Source organism: Rosa chinensis, chromosome 2 (genome assembly GCF_002994745.2).
Source record: "Rosa chinensis cultivar Old Blush chromosome 2, RchiOBHm-V2, whole genome shotgun sequence".
Classification (NCBI taxonomy): Eukaryota; Viridiplantae; Streptophyta; class Magnoliopsida; order Rosales; family Rosaceae; genus Rosa; species Rosa chinensis.
Window position 1 is genome coordinate 42,519,217 of NC_037089.1, and position 12,707 is coordinate 42,531,923.

Sequence of the window (12,707 nt, forward strand, 5' to 3'; positions counted from 1 at the left end):
AAACATTTTGTGTGAAGTTCAACGAGATAAAATGATTTTCGCTTTAAACGGTTTTTTTTTTTAATAACTCAATAAAGTAACTGTAATTTCCTAAACGAAAAATTTGGAGCTTGGGTTGGACCTGCTGGGAGGAAGAGACCCGGAAGAGAAGGTAAAAAATGGTTTCAAAATTCAAAAACCATTTCCCCGCTTATTTCTTGTAGTGTGATACATACAATTCTGGTCGTCTATCCATTCGAAGAGGCCTCCCATCATGGCTGCCGTCTTCCAACACTCGCCGGCCACCGCCACTCCTCTTCACGACCCTCTCTTGCCCTCCCTCTGGTACTCCCTCCCTCTCTGATTTGTTGGATTGTTTGGGCTTTTAAATTCTGAAAAATCAGTTCCTGCTCCTCCAGGTTGATAAAGCAAGCGCTCGATGACTTCAACTCCGGAAACCATTCCGGGTCGGATCTCACTAAGCTTCTATCCGATTGCATCGCAGCTTTCAAGGACAGCGTTCAGTACCGAGACGACACCAGATTCCTCAAGATTTGGCTCCTCTATGTATTTCCCCCATTTTTGATGGGTTTTGCTAGCATCTCATTGATGGGTCAATTTAGTTTTATCATGCTTGCTTTCAGAGAGTCAGTCAATTAATTGGATTGTGTTTGTGGGTTTTGTAGATGGGGTTTATTGAGGATTTCGAAAGCTTGTTTATGGAAATGTTGGATAGAAAGATATGTATTGGACACTCTTTGCTTTATGTTTGGTATGCCTCCTTTCTAGAGTCCAAGGGCAAGTTATACGATGCGCACATGGTTTATCAGATGGGTTTTTCAAGGTCCCTCTCTTTGTCTTACTAAAATGATTTCGTCTGTGTGTGTGTGTCTCCAAATGGGGATTTTAGTTGTTCACTATACAATGCTTATCATGTTAATGCGCTAGGAATGCTAAGCCTGCTGAGTGGGTGAAGAAAGCACACGGCTTATTTCTTGAGAGGATGTCTGAATTAGTTTCTTCAACTCACAAGGTAGCGAGCTTCTTTTGTTTCATTTATACAACTCTAAATCTTTAGTCTTGATCATCGGATTGTTCATTTCTTCTTCTCACTTCCCTTCTCTTGCTTTATAGACATTTTATATCCCCTTAAACCTTGTTCTATGTGTATTTCGGTGACTTCTGAAATTACAAAGCCTTTTTTTTTTTCCCTCTATCTTTCAAAATTTGGTTGAAGAGTTATATACTTGCCACTCACAAATATGAAGAATTGGCCATTTTGCGTTTCTGTGGTGCAGGTTGACGATGGTGAATCCATTCAGTTTGACAGCCACATCAATCCATGGTCCAGTTCCACAATGAAAGCCCTATTACAGAAAATTACTCCTCAACTTATGAAATACGATGTGAGATATTCATCACTGTAATATAATTTAACACAGTGTAGTCTGAGTAAGAGTTAGCTTCTCAGATTTTCCTTTTCTCTTGTCTTAGGGATATCACTCCACTAATAAAGCTTACCCAGGAAAAGTGGCATTGTCTTCTTTGAAGAACTCATCAAGGAACAAGATTATTGAGATAGGTGAATTACATCATATTGTTTACTTTTAGTTTTTGGCAAGTTTCCAGTCTGTGATGTATAGGCACATTTTCACTTCTAAGGTAAGTGCAGTGGTTTGTTAAGCAGTGGTGCAGGGTACGTTAGGAGTCAAAATATTTGCATGCATCTGATTCTGTGCTGGATATGAAGCATTGAAACTCTTAGTGCAAATTTTATAAATAGTAATTTTTATTTTTATTTTCTCTTCTGTGTTAATAAAATTGACATGTGAACTTGATTACTTAATAGGGTAGAGTTTTAGTACTCAACGCAAGTGTCTTATTCAAATTCAGATCCATTCATTTAAATATAGAGCTTTTTTTCTCAATCCACAAGAACAAGTGTCAAACCTTGATACTTTTATTATTATTTTTTCTAATACTTGCTGCAAACACAACTTAAACTTTCATTCCAGTGCACCAATCTCCCCTTGACCTGAGAATTTCACCTAGTACCAACTTCAATACTGCACTATCTTTATCACATTAGCTAGGGTCCAGGGAGCCAGAATCTTTCATATATTTCAACATATACAGTTCCACTAAATAAATTGATAATTTTTCTTGCCACCTAATATATATATATTTTTTACTTTAATTTTTTTAATTATTATTATTATTTTTACATTATAGGTGCAGCATGATGTTGCTGGAATGCCAGTTTATTTTTATTGATTCCCCTTATCTTGATACTCACAGGTCGTACAAAATACCAGATTACGGGTTACGCAGGTCAAGGTGGTTTTGCTCAAGTATATAAAGCATATGTCAACTGTAACCCTGATGATGTTGTTGCATTAAAGGTATGTTTTACCTCAGTAGTGCTCTCCCAATGCAGCTTAGCATGGTCTTACTAGATAGTTTCACAGTCTTTTTTATATCTGTGGCAGATACAAAAGCCTGCTTTCCCGTGGGAATTCTATATGTACCGTGAACTTGATCAACGAATCTCAGACAAGGAAGTAAGCATTTACTGATGCTCCAACTTTTTGTTAGCAGTTCCTCATTCTGTTTGTTTAACCTTTGATATGTCATTGTATCAGAGGTCAAGCTTTGGTTTCGCTCAAAGAATGCATCTCTATTCTGACTGTAGTATACTTGTCTGCAACTATATTGCTAATGGGACACTTCAGGTAGCTTAATCATACCAAATATTAATATATACTATCTGGAACCATCATGCCGTTCATGCTTATAACATAAAAATCTTGTGCAGGATGTAATAAACTCATTTGCAGTCACCGGAAAATCCATGGAAGAAGTGTTATGCATTTATTACACCATAGAAATGCTCTACATGTTAGAAACTCTGCATGACGTTGGCATCATTCATGGAGATTTCAAGCCTGATAATCTGCTTATTCGCTATTCTCGGTAACAAACATTCTCCACAATGTATCTTGAACGTATTAAATTGACTTGTATAGGTTCTCTTAGAAAACAGCATATTGGAACCTAAAGACACTGAAAACTGGACCTTTCCATCTTATATTTTGCAATCTGAAATATCCTTACCTTATTTTTCCTTCTTCCTCCCATCCTATTACTACTTACTAGTAATATTGTATCCTCATTCCTTTGTCTTCCCCAGTTGCAACTGAATTCTCCAGTTATGAAACATATTTTTAGATTATTTTCTATTATAATTATCCTACAATTAGATGGCTGATACTTTCTTAGTCTATACAGTAGGATGTCATCAAGGTAGAGTAGAACTATCTTCTATAATAAGAACTGACACCTTATATTTGAATGAGAAATTGAAAACAGCATGGTTGGAATCAAAGGGGTGGGTGGGCAAGGATGTGCTCAGCTGAGATTATTTACTCAGAATTCTTACTATGAAGAAATATAAAAGAATCTGCCGACTTGTCTTCTGCCATAAATTTCAGTTACATTCTGGAGTTCTTCCATATCTGATAGGGTGTGCTGACTAAAACTGTGAATGAATTTCTCATAATACAAGAAGTCTAATGTTATTCTAGAGTCCATCCTATGACTTTTACCATCTTGCGTTGACATCAATTGCTTGAACTTTTGCAGGGACTTCCCCACAAAAAATGGATTTCATGACAGAAATGAGCTTACAAAAGATGGATTTCGGGACAGAAGTGGCCCTTGGCTTGATCAGGTCATTTGTGGTTCCAGAAATCTAGTACTTGGTTTAGTTAATTTATGATTAATCTTAATATTTTTGCAGGGTCTTTGCCTTGTGGACTGGGGAAGAGGGATAGATCTGCGTCTCTTTCCTGACAATATGGAGTTTAAGGGAGATTGCCGAACTTCTGGATTTCGTTGTGTGGAGATGCAAGAGAATAAGCCTTGGACATTTCAGGCTAGTTCGCATTTCGTTTTGCCTTGTACGTTCAGTTAACATTTTTATATCTTACTTGGCTCTGTCCCTTGTTACCAGGTAGACACATATGGACTCTGTGTTGTTGTCCATATGATGCTGCATAATTCTTACATGGAGATTGACAAGAAACCATCACCTGATGGTGGTTACGCTTATCTACCCAAGGCATCTTTTAAAAGGTACTTTTCTCAGTTATGCATATTTGACATTTGTCTATCATCTTGAGCTCTTTTCTGGGAGGGGGAATGTCAACATACATACCCCAGTTAGATAATTAGGGTCATATCATGGACAATAAAAACACGCAGAGGCATATTTTTTCGCTTCCTCTTCCATCTCTTACTTTTACCTTCGCTCTTCACTCTTCACTTGGTACTTTGACGATTTGACTTCTAATCTGGTGATTCAAATGACTTCAGATACTGGAAGGTTGAGCTCTGGAAGAATTTCTTTGTGAAACTGCTTAACAGTAATCCTGGCGGCAATGACAAGAAATTGTTGCAAAATCTGAGGGAGTCCTTTCAGGAATACATGTGCTCGGACCCTCACCTTATAAAGAAACTAAGCGATTTACTGGCAAAGCAAAGGAAATCAATGTGTTCTGCTTAGTGTGCCTTTCATCTCTCCTGATTATCTGTAGTTGCAATATTTTATTGCATTTGCTGTGCAGGCATATGTAAAAATTAATGTATGGCAAAAGGTCTAATCCCCTGCTTCTAGCTTTCTGATTTAAAGATTTGTTGTTAAGCTCATCTCTGGAGCATTTGTAAAACAGCAAGTGCCAAACCTTATCTCAAGTAACATTGGATGCTTCTCTCACCAAAATGAAAGGAGGATGTAGTATGTAAATTCACTGGTTTTACATGTGCTGTTCAGGCACATGGTATGTATAATTTATGTCAGCATGACTTCTTGTTGGTTGATTTGGTTCAATTGTATGATTTCAGAATACTTCATCTGTCCTTTCTGTTTCAGTTTGATCCAAGGATTTTACACTACAGGAGTATGAATTAATGCATTATTCTCCACTAATAATTAATATTGGTGCATCTCTGCGTACATTGTAATTACTGTTAGCATAGTCTACCATTGCCTGGGTTCCTGTGGAATATATAAAGTACATTCGGAGCAACGATAGAGGGGGTAAGTTATGGTGGCAATGGCCCTTCCTCTTGGCAGCATTACTTTGTTATGAATATTTTGGAATCTTGGACATTATACAAGAACCGCAGTTTGTGTTGAAGGTTTGCACTATTTGTTTTCCATCATGCTTGAGTCTGATGCTAAAAGGGAGTGGATAATAGTTTGTATTAGGAGCAAGACAGCTTTGCATCTGATGGTACCTTTAAGAAGAAGAGGTTTTGTTTTCTCAGTTCTATCTAGTTTCTTGTACTTATCTTACACATATAAGATTCACTAAGACGTCCTATGATATTATTCACTGAACTCAGTAAGTGCACATGTAGGATCAAGATCAAGTATTTACAAGATAAAATATCAACTATACACCAATTACTTATTCCTTATTCTTGCAGTGCTCTAGAACTATTAAAATCTTAAATATTGGATTATTCGTATATGAAGTATAGCTGGGAGGCGAAGATGGACAGAGGCCTTGCTACTTGCTGCTGGCAGTGCACCACTTATACAACACAAGGATGTTAAAAGCAGTAAACAGGGTGCTCAAGAGCAGCATTACATTCCTTCTGGGACCTCTGGTATGGCCTCTCAGGCACACAGTTACGGCGATCATCAAATGCAGTCTTGCCTCCTTTGGATGTTGTCAAATTCTGACAAATCCCGTCTTCCTCGCAGAAATAATTATAAGAGATTGTAAAATTTGCCAAATTTGGCAAACTACAAACTCCAGCTGGCACAATCCCAGTCATCATATTGTTGGCCAAATTTAGTTGCTCCAAATGAGCTAGACCTGCAAGGCTGTAAGGTATAGGACCAACCAGGTTGTTATTGCTCACATCCAACACCCTCAATTTGTACAGAAACCCAACTTGTTGTGGAAGACACCCCGACAAGCTTGTGTTGATTAGCAAAAGCTCCTCCAATGTATCTGCAAAGTTTGCTATGCTCGGAGAAAGGCATCCGCCCAATTTATTGTTAGCAAACACCACCACACTGGCTGATGATGATAAATTAGAAGCTGCAATATTTATACTGGTAAAGCGGTTGTTATTTACAAATATTGCATCTAGTTGTACTATGTTGCTGAAGAGTTGTGGAGGTATTGTCCCTTCAAACTCATTGTAGCGAATATCAAGATATTTTAGACTAGGAAGAGAGAGGACTACAGTAGGAAAAGGACCCACAAATCTGTTGTTACTGAGATCAAGCTCATTAAGGAGTGTAAGGTTGGCCAAACTCTGAGGGAGGATGCCGCAAAAGCGGTTGCTGTTCAGATGGATAAGTGCAAGGTCCGACAAGAGGCCTAATTCGTCTGGGAGGAATCCGGCTATGTCACCTTTATTAAGGTCAATGCCAGCAACAACTTGGGTTTTGGGCTCATCAGGAGCAGGTGCACAGTACACACCCTTGTAAGTGCAAACTGAAGGACCTTTCCAATTGGTGGTAAAGTTATTTGGGTCGGAGTAAATCACTCGTTTCCATGCTTGGAGGGCAAGAAAAGCTCGGTCCAATCTTGCATTGGAATGATCATCTGATGCTGCAGCAGAATCAGAATGGTTACTATGGTGGCGGCCACGGTGATGGCCATGGTGATGAGAAGCATGTACACTATTGCGGCTGCTGTGTTTTGCAGCAACAGAAGCCAGATTGAGATGGTTGAACAAACTGGAGACATACACAACAAAGAGAATAAATGAGATGGCATTGGCACATTTAGCAATGGAAGTGAATGAAAACAAAGCCATTTCTCAATCCTCTCCTCTCCTTTCCTCAGTCAGTTAATTGGTTTGATCATGGTAAGAGAGCAGTTAGTTGTTTATATATATGTGTATCCAAGTGAAAGATACACAACATGCGCACTGGTTACTAGTCTCACTTTCAATCATTTTAATCAGACCAGATGATACCGCTGGAAGAAAATATGTTCCGGCTGGCTAGCGACAGTTCACCATTACAATTCTGGCTTTAATATGAATCTTGTACTTTCACATTTGGAAGAAAGAAGAGAAATACGATGGCAATAAGCCAATAATAGCGTTAATATTACATATAGCCTAAATAACGATTATTTGCTTTGATAAGGATTAAAGACCTACCTCGTTCCATTCCATATATGTAGTTTTCAAAGTTGTTTCAAGTGGAGCTGGAGAAAGACATCTTCAATCGCAGGCAGTAGGCCACCTTCAGTTTTCTTCGAACTCAAGGAAAGACATCTTCAACCCCCAGACAAGACCAGACCCAGACAGCAGGCCACCTTCAGTTTTCTTCGAACTCACGGAAAGTTTGAGGCGATTGCTTTCAGAAAACCATTAATCCTTTTGGTTTTGAATTTTGCTCCATGTACCTACCTCTTGTTTTTGTTTGTGAGTTATTAATAATAATCTTCCATGAAGGCCAGGGGGAAGAGGAAGCGTCCAGCAGTTTAGTGCCATGGTGCCATTAATGTTTGAGAGGCCAGTTCTTCCTATAACCCAATTGATTCATGGATCAATTATTTAACTCCTTTTTTTCCTTTTTCTTTTTTTCTAAGACATGGTTAATTTATCTAGCTCTTTAGGACTCGTAATATTGCCGCTCAATATGAACTACTGCAATACAACTTAGAAATCTCAGCCAAATCAAATACACCAATGACCATCACACATTAGTTTGGATATAAATTCTACCTGGCCTGTAAGAGAAGAAGTAAAGAACTGCATTACATTCTTGTACCACAGATAATCGAAAAATAGGCAACTCCATACACACCAACTTAAAGCTCACAAGTGATGACACCCACATTCAAATTTCATTCTTGCACCTACGATTTTCTAGTAACAGTTCCCTAAACGTGTAAACATAACAGTACTATATGTCATCTAAAATTATTCCACCAAGACACTAGACATAAACAAACACTAGGTTTTCGACTTTTCATCAACATAACATCAATTAACCACCACCACCAGATCCATACTTCTTGCCAAAAACAATGACTTGCAGCTTGTCATAGCCAGCAAGCACACCAGCACCCGCAACAGCACGTAATATGTTTGCTCCAGCACCTTTGAATAGAGATTTAGCACCCTCATTTTTGATGATTTGCTTAAAGGCATCCAAAGAGTTTTTATATTTTACTGCTTCTCCTGAGGTCATCATCATTCTTCTGCGCACTGTGTCAATTGGGTATGAAGCCAATCCAGCTCCAATTGTAATTCCCCATCCCAGCAAAAAACTAGCAAAGAAATTATCCTGTAAAATACCAAGAGAAAAAACAGAAATTACCATCAACATGCTTTGGAAGTGTAATCAAGTCCAAAATTAATGGCATTCAAATATATCATTTTACAACACTTCAAGGTCACAAATTCATATCATTTTCTCATAAAAATAGGTCAAATAGAAACTTCAACACGTTATTAAAAATAGATAATGACAAGGGCTTGGATAAGAGAGATGTTATCATGGTAAACCAAGTTCCAACAAAGTATCCAGATTAATTGTACAGTCCACGTGGACCTTCACAGCCCGATTTGTAACAAGATGGCAGACAAGTAGTGGGGGAAGAAAAGAAACAAGAAGAAAATAACTTCATGGATGAAAATAATTCAACTGCCTTTGGCACCAACACTAAACTTACAATTTTACGACTTTCTCAAGGCATAACCACACAGAAATTTGAGAGAAGACTACAAGTTAGAAATTTTTAACATACCTCCAGCTTACCCACCAGAACCACAGGTTTCAGAGAATCATACATTCCAAAATAGAGCCCACGATACACAATAATTCCAACACATGAGATATTAAATCCGCGATACAGCCCAGCAATACCATCAGACTTTAGGGTTTTCTTGTAAACATCAATCAAACCATTAAACTGTCTCTCCCCACCCTTTTTGGCAGCCTTACCATCATTTGCCAAACGTGTTCTAGCAAAGTCCAAGGAATAAACAAACAGAAGAGATGAAGCACCAGCAGCACCACCTGATGCCAGGTTCCCAGCAAACCACTTCCAGTAGCCATCTCTGTCCTTCTTGAAGTTGAAAAGCCTCTTGAAGTAATCCTTGAAAGCAAAGTTCAAGGCCTGATATGCACATCTTCACAAGTTTAAAATGACAACTAGGGGGGACAAGTTGCACAGTTCCACATTAGAAAAGCTTATAGTAGAAGACAACAATATCTATTTGGATATAGGAAGTGCTCTCTCACATTATTGGTTAAAAACCAGATACGGAAAATTTACTCCAATTATGGAATATGTTACAAAAAACACATACAAAAAGAAAGAAAAAAATGACGAAAAAATGAAACCAAGTGAAAGAAAAATGACCTGGGTAGGAAAGTATCTGATAACATTAGCAGTATTTCCTCTCCACAGAGAAATGAGACCCTCATCCTTAATTGTTCGGGCAAAGCAGTCAGTTATTCCCTTGTATGGTTGAGAAAGCCGACCAGCCTTGATCATCTCATCCTGATTCTGGATTAGTAGTTTAACACGCTCAATTGGAGCAGCAGCTGTTTTAGAGACAGCAGCAGATACACCTCCCATAAGGAAATCAATAGCAAAACCAGCTGCCCCTTTCTCTGCCGGAGCCTGTGCCAAAATGGGAGACACCAGTGAGAGCTGTGCAAGGGCAGTGCTTTGGCCTGCTGGCAGCAAGGGGCCTTGCAAGCCTCCATTTGCATAAGCACCAGTTAAACCATAGTTTCTGCTCTTCAAGTTGGGAGAAAGCTTAGAAATGAGGCAGGACTGCCCATGTATTTTCTGAAATATAGATGGATGGGACGACCCATCAGCCATGATTATAACTGAAGCCACTGAGCTGCAAAACAATAACATGATTTCAAATATTGGCACGCACCAAAAAGAGACAGGTTACAAGACAATACAATTCAGTCCACATGGCTTCAGAAACAGTAACAGTAACATGCAATGATCCATAAAATATCCATTCTTATAAATGTCTAGAAGTTATTAACTAGTTTCCCACGTCTCCAATGTGTCTGCCACAAGTTCAACAAATTCTCATTAACCAATGGGACTGCCTCCTCTTCTTTATACTCAATCCACCAACTAACAGATCAGCATGGAATCTATGCAATTGCAAACAACAAAAGGCTTTTATTTATTACATTTAATCATTTTTATTAAAAAAAAAAGCAACGAAGTTAGGTTGCTATAACCTACAGTTTCTGTTTCTCCAAAACAACAGAGAAGTACTGCTTAATCTACTTTGTGTTTTCAACTGTATTTGCTCTTATTGGTAGCAGGACCGACCAGTGGAAATGATAAAGACATGGAGAGCTTGTCAGAAAGAGTAACTCTTGTATGCAAATCTCCTTCTCACAAAAATGATTGCATGACTAGAATCTTTTTGAGTTTTTTCACACAGAATCTTTGTAATGCATAGTTGTCCTAGATAGCAATATCATCGAATCTCAATCATAACAGAACAAGAAATGGGCTTCACAAACTCAATACTTAGTAGGGAAAAAAAATGGATCTGTTTTTCAAGTCAAAAATTCAAGCTTTGGCATCTCTGAATGAACATGCAGAAGAATACAGAACAAGAACATGGGTTACAGAATTTCAATGGGGTACATGTGAAAAAGTACAAACTTGAAGCATTTCAGACAGCAAAGCAAAAGAAACAGAGGTGTTAGCAACAAGAACATCAGTAACAGAATTCAAGAAAATTAATCCTTACTGAACTGTCAGCACCCATAACATAAAAAGCAGAAAATATGGAGTGTTAAAGTGAGATCGCACAAGAGAAGAGAAGAGTCAAACCTGAGAAGGTCGCCGAGGGAGAGATGAACAGTGAAAGAAGATGATGGAGAGAGTGAAGAAGGGAGATTTTTCCCAGTCACCAGGAAATGAAGGAAAGGATTTATATGAACCGAACCGCAGCCTACAGGGGCATTTTAGGGTTCTTCTTTAATGACGATACTACCCTCCTCCTGCCTTTTCAAATCACCTTTTCTTTTTTTTTGCCAACAAAGAATGTAAATAAAAATATTACGTCTGACTCATCAATTACATCTCATAGCTACACTATTGAAGACCGAAAGTTGTTGGAAATTTTATGATTTAAAATTAAAATATATTTATTTATTTCTTTATTTATTTTGGGGGTTATTTTCTTTTTGTGTTTATTACTCTATTTATGGTCTAACGGTTTTATGTTTTAAATATATGATTATTATTTGACCGTTATATGGTTAATGAGGCTATTGATGGTATGGTAAGTGTGCCCTATATAAGGGTACGTGGCTATGGTTGGAAGGCATATGGTGAGGCATGAAACATGCACATGTGTGGGAGTTTAGATTGTCGGATAATGAGGGTATACATGACGGTATAATCCACCATAATGCAACCACTCTAGCCAAATACTTCTACCAAAGATATTCTTACAAACTATACATATACACCGTTTTGAGTGCACGGGTGATTAATGTTCAATGAAGCTTCTTAGCTGCACGACGGAGCTCGAAGAGTTGTTGTATCTTGGGGGAAGTTCGTCATTCAACCCTGTGCAGTAGGGGACGAATCTTCTCTTAGGACAGTGCGCTTGCACCCCTCGACTCGATAAGTTTTCTTATATAAAACCTATATATTATATTATTTTCTTACTTTATTTTATTTTCTCATCTATATCATTATTTTTATTTCCCAAGATATTATCATATTATTCTGTGTTTTTATTTTATAGGAATTCCGTCCCATATTTTTTACAACAAAAGTTTCCTACCCACCCAATTTCCACTCATTTTATTAGTGAGTGAGACATGTTACACGAGAAACTTGGATTGCTTTAATTTGTTGCGCTAGGATTTATAAGACTTTCAACCCGAAGACGCCACATCAGTATAGCATAATCTAACGGTCAACCAGGGTCGAACCTGAAATTTTCTTTGAGGCGAACTTTAAAACTTGGATTCTGTAATTGTAGTATGCATTCAATTTTTATATTAACTCAAAGTTCAATAATAAAATTGCAAATAAAATGTAATATCCAAAATATTTATATTCAAATAATATGCCCGAATATGTTCCGGACCAAAATTTAAAAGATTAAGCTAAACATGTTCCAAATTAGAACTTAAAAAAATAAACTAATTAAGAACATCTCCAACAGAGTAGCTAAAGTAAAGTTAAATTTAATTTTTGGTAAAATAGTTATCTATATTTAGCTAGAAATTTTGTATAATTATATTTCTATCTCCAATTTTTTCCACTTTATCCACACGACAATTTACTATTTGATAAAGCATTAAAAATAATAAGTATTGCTTGAGCAAAATTGTTAAGTCTATTGTTATGTTTCACCTTTTTAGTTATTTTAACTTGCAATCCCACCCTAGCTCCTTACCAAGATCAATAATAAATTTCAACACGTCCCTAATAGTATCGATGTTGTGATACGGATAGTAGTCTATAAGGAAATCAAACTTAAGATTATTCAAGATAAAATTGCAAAAAAGGTTGGAGTCATCGATGACTAGTGGAAGGATAAAACACAGTCAAGAAATATTTGTGTCCTAATCAGAAAGAAATTTGTGTTATTATTGGATGATATATGGGATCGGGTTGACTTGATCAAAGTAGGCGTTCCAGTTTCTAACCAAGGGAACAACTCCAAGATAG

At 37.5% G+C, this 12,707-nt stretch overlaps 3 protein-coding genes across 3 annotated transcripts; 1 reads left to right on the plus strand and 2 right to left on the minus strand.

Moving 5' to 3' along the window:
* The first annotated feature begins 91 nt into the window (after nucleotides 1-91).
* Nucleotides 92-4,824, plus strand: LOC112189084 (mitotic checkpoint serine/threonine-protein kinase BUB1). Its single transcript, XM_024328357.2, has 14 exons — nucleotides 92-324; nucleotides 399-546; nucleotides 666-823; nucleotides 928-1,012; nucleotides 1,278-1,385; nucleotides 1,474-1,561; nucleotides 2,278-2,381; nucleotides 2,469-2,540; nucleotides 2,622-2,711; nucleotides 2,795-2,952; nucleotides 3,622-3,709; nucleotides 3,779-3,913; nucleotides 3,992-4,113; nucleotides 4,354-4,824. The coding sequence occupies exons 1-14, from the start codon at nucleotides 254-256 to the stop codon at nucleotides 4,541-4,543; spliced, it is 1,617 nt and encodes a 538-aa protein (XP_024184125.1). The 5' UTR covers nucleotides 92-253; the 3' UTR covers nucleotides 4,544-4,824.
* A 648-nt stretch (nucleotides 4,825-5,472) lies between these two features.
* On the minus strand, nucleotides 5,473-7,037 carry LOC112187393 (leucine-rich repeat extensin-like protein 4). Its single transcript, XM_024326156.2, has one exon. The coding sequence runs from the start codon at nucleotides 6,817-6,819 to the stop codon at nucleotides 5,596-5,598; it is 1,224 nt and encodes a 407-aa protein (XP_024181924.1). The 5' UTR covers nucleotides 6,820-7,037; the 3' UTR covers nucleotides 5,473-5,595.
* A 670-nt stretch (nucleotides 7,038-7,707) lies between these two features.
* Nucleotides 7,708-10,979, minus strand: LOC112187394 (ADP,ATP carrier protein 3, mitochondrial). The gene is made up of 4 exons (XM_024326157.2): nucleotides 10,848-10,979; nucleotides 9,387-9,879; nucleotides 8,769-9,140; nucleotides 7,708-8,305 (listed from the first exon to the last, which is right to left on the minus strand). The coding sequence occupies exons 2-4, from the start codon at nucleotides 9,855-9,857 to the stop codon at nucleotides 8,006-8,008; spliced, it is 1,143 nt and encodes a 380-aa protein (XP_024181925.1). The 5' UTR covers nucleotides 9,858-9,879; nucleotides 10,848-10,979; the 3' UTR covers nucleotides 7,708-8,005.
* Between the last annotated feature and the right edge of the window lie 1,728 nt (nucleotides 10,980-12,707).

Excerpts from the sequence above, each read along its gene's own strand:
- LOC112189084 (XM_024328357.2), top strand. The coding sequence starts at position 254 with ATGGCTGCCGTCTTCCAACACTCGCCGGCCACCGCCACTCCTCTTCAC. Across the intron at positions 1,386-1,473 it reads CTCAACTTATGAAATACGAT|GGATATCACTCCACTAATAA; the intron begins GTGAGATATTCA and ends CTCTTGTCTTAG. Across the intron at positions 2,712-2,794 it reads TTGCTAATGGGACACTTCAG|GATGTAATAAACTCATTTGC; the intron begins GTAGCTTAATCA and ends AATCTTGTGCAG.
- LOC112187393 (XM_024326156.2), bottom strand. The coding sequence starts at position 6,819 with ATGGCTTTGTTTTCATTCACTTCCATTGCTAAATGTGCCAATGCCATC.
- LOC112187394 (XM_024326157.2), bottom strand. The coding sequence starts at position 9,857 with ATGGCTGATGGGTCGTCCCATCCATCTATATTTCAGAAAATACATGGG. Across the intron at positions 9,141-9,386 it reads TCAGATACTTTCCTACCCAG|GCCTTGAACTTTGCTTTCAA; the intron begins GTCATTTTTCTT and ends TGTGCATATCAG. Across the intron at positions 8,306-8,768 it reads TTCTGGTGGGTAAGCTGGAG|GATAATTTCTTTGCTAGTTT; the intron begins GTATGTTAAAAA and ends GGTATTTTACAG.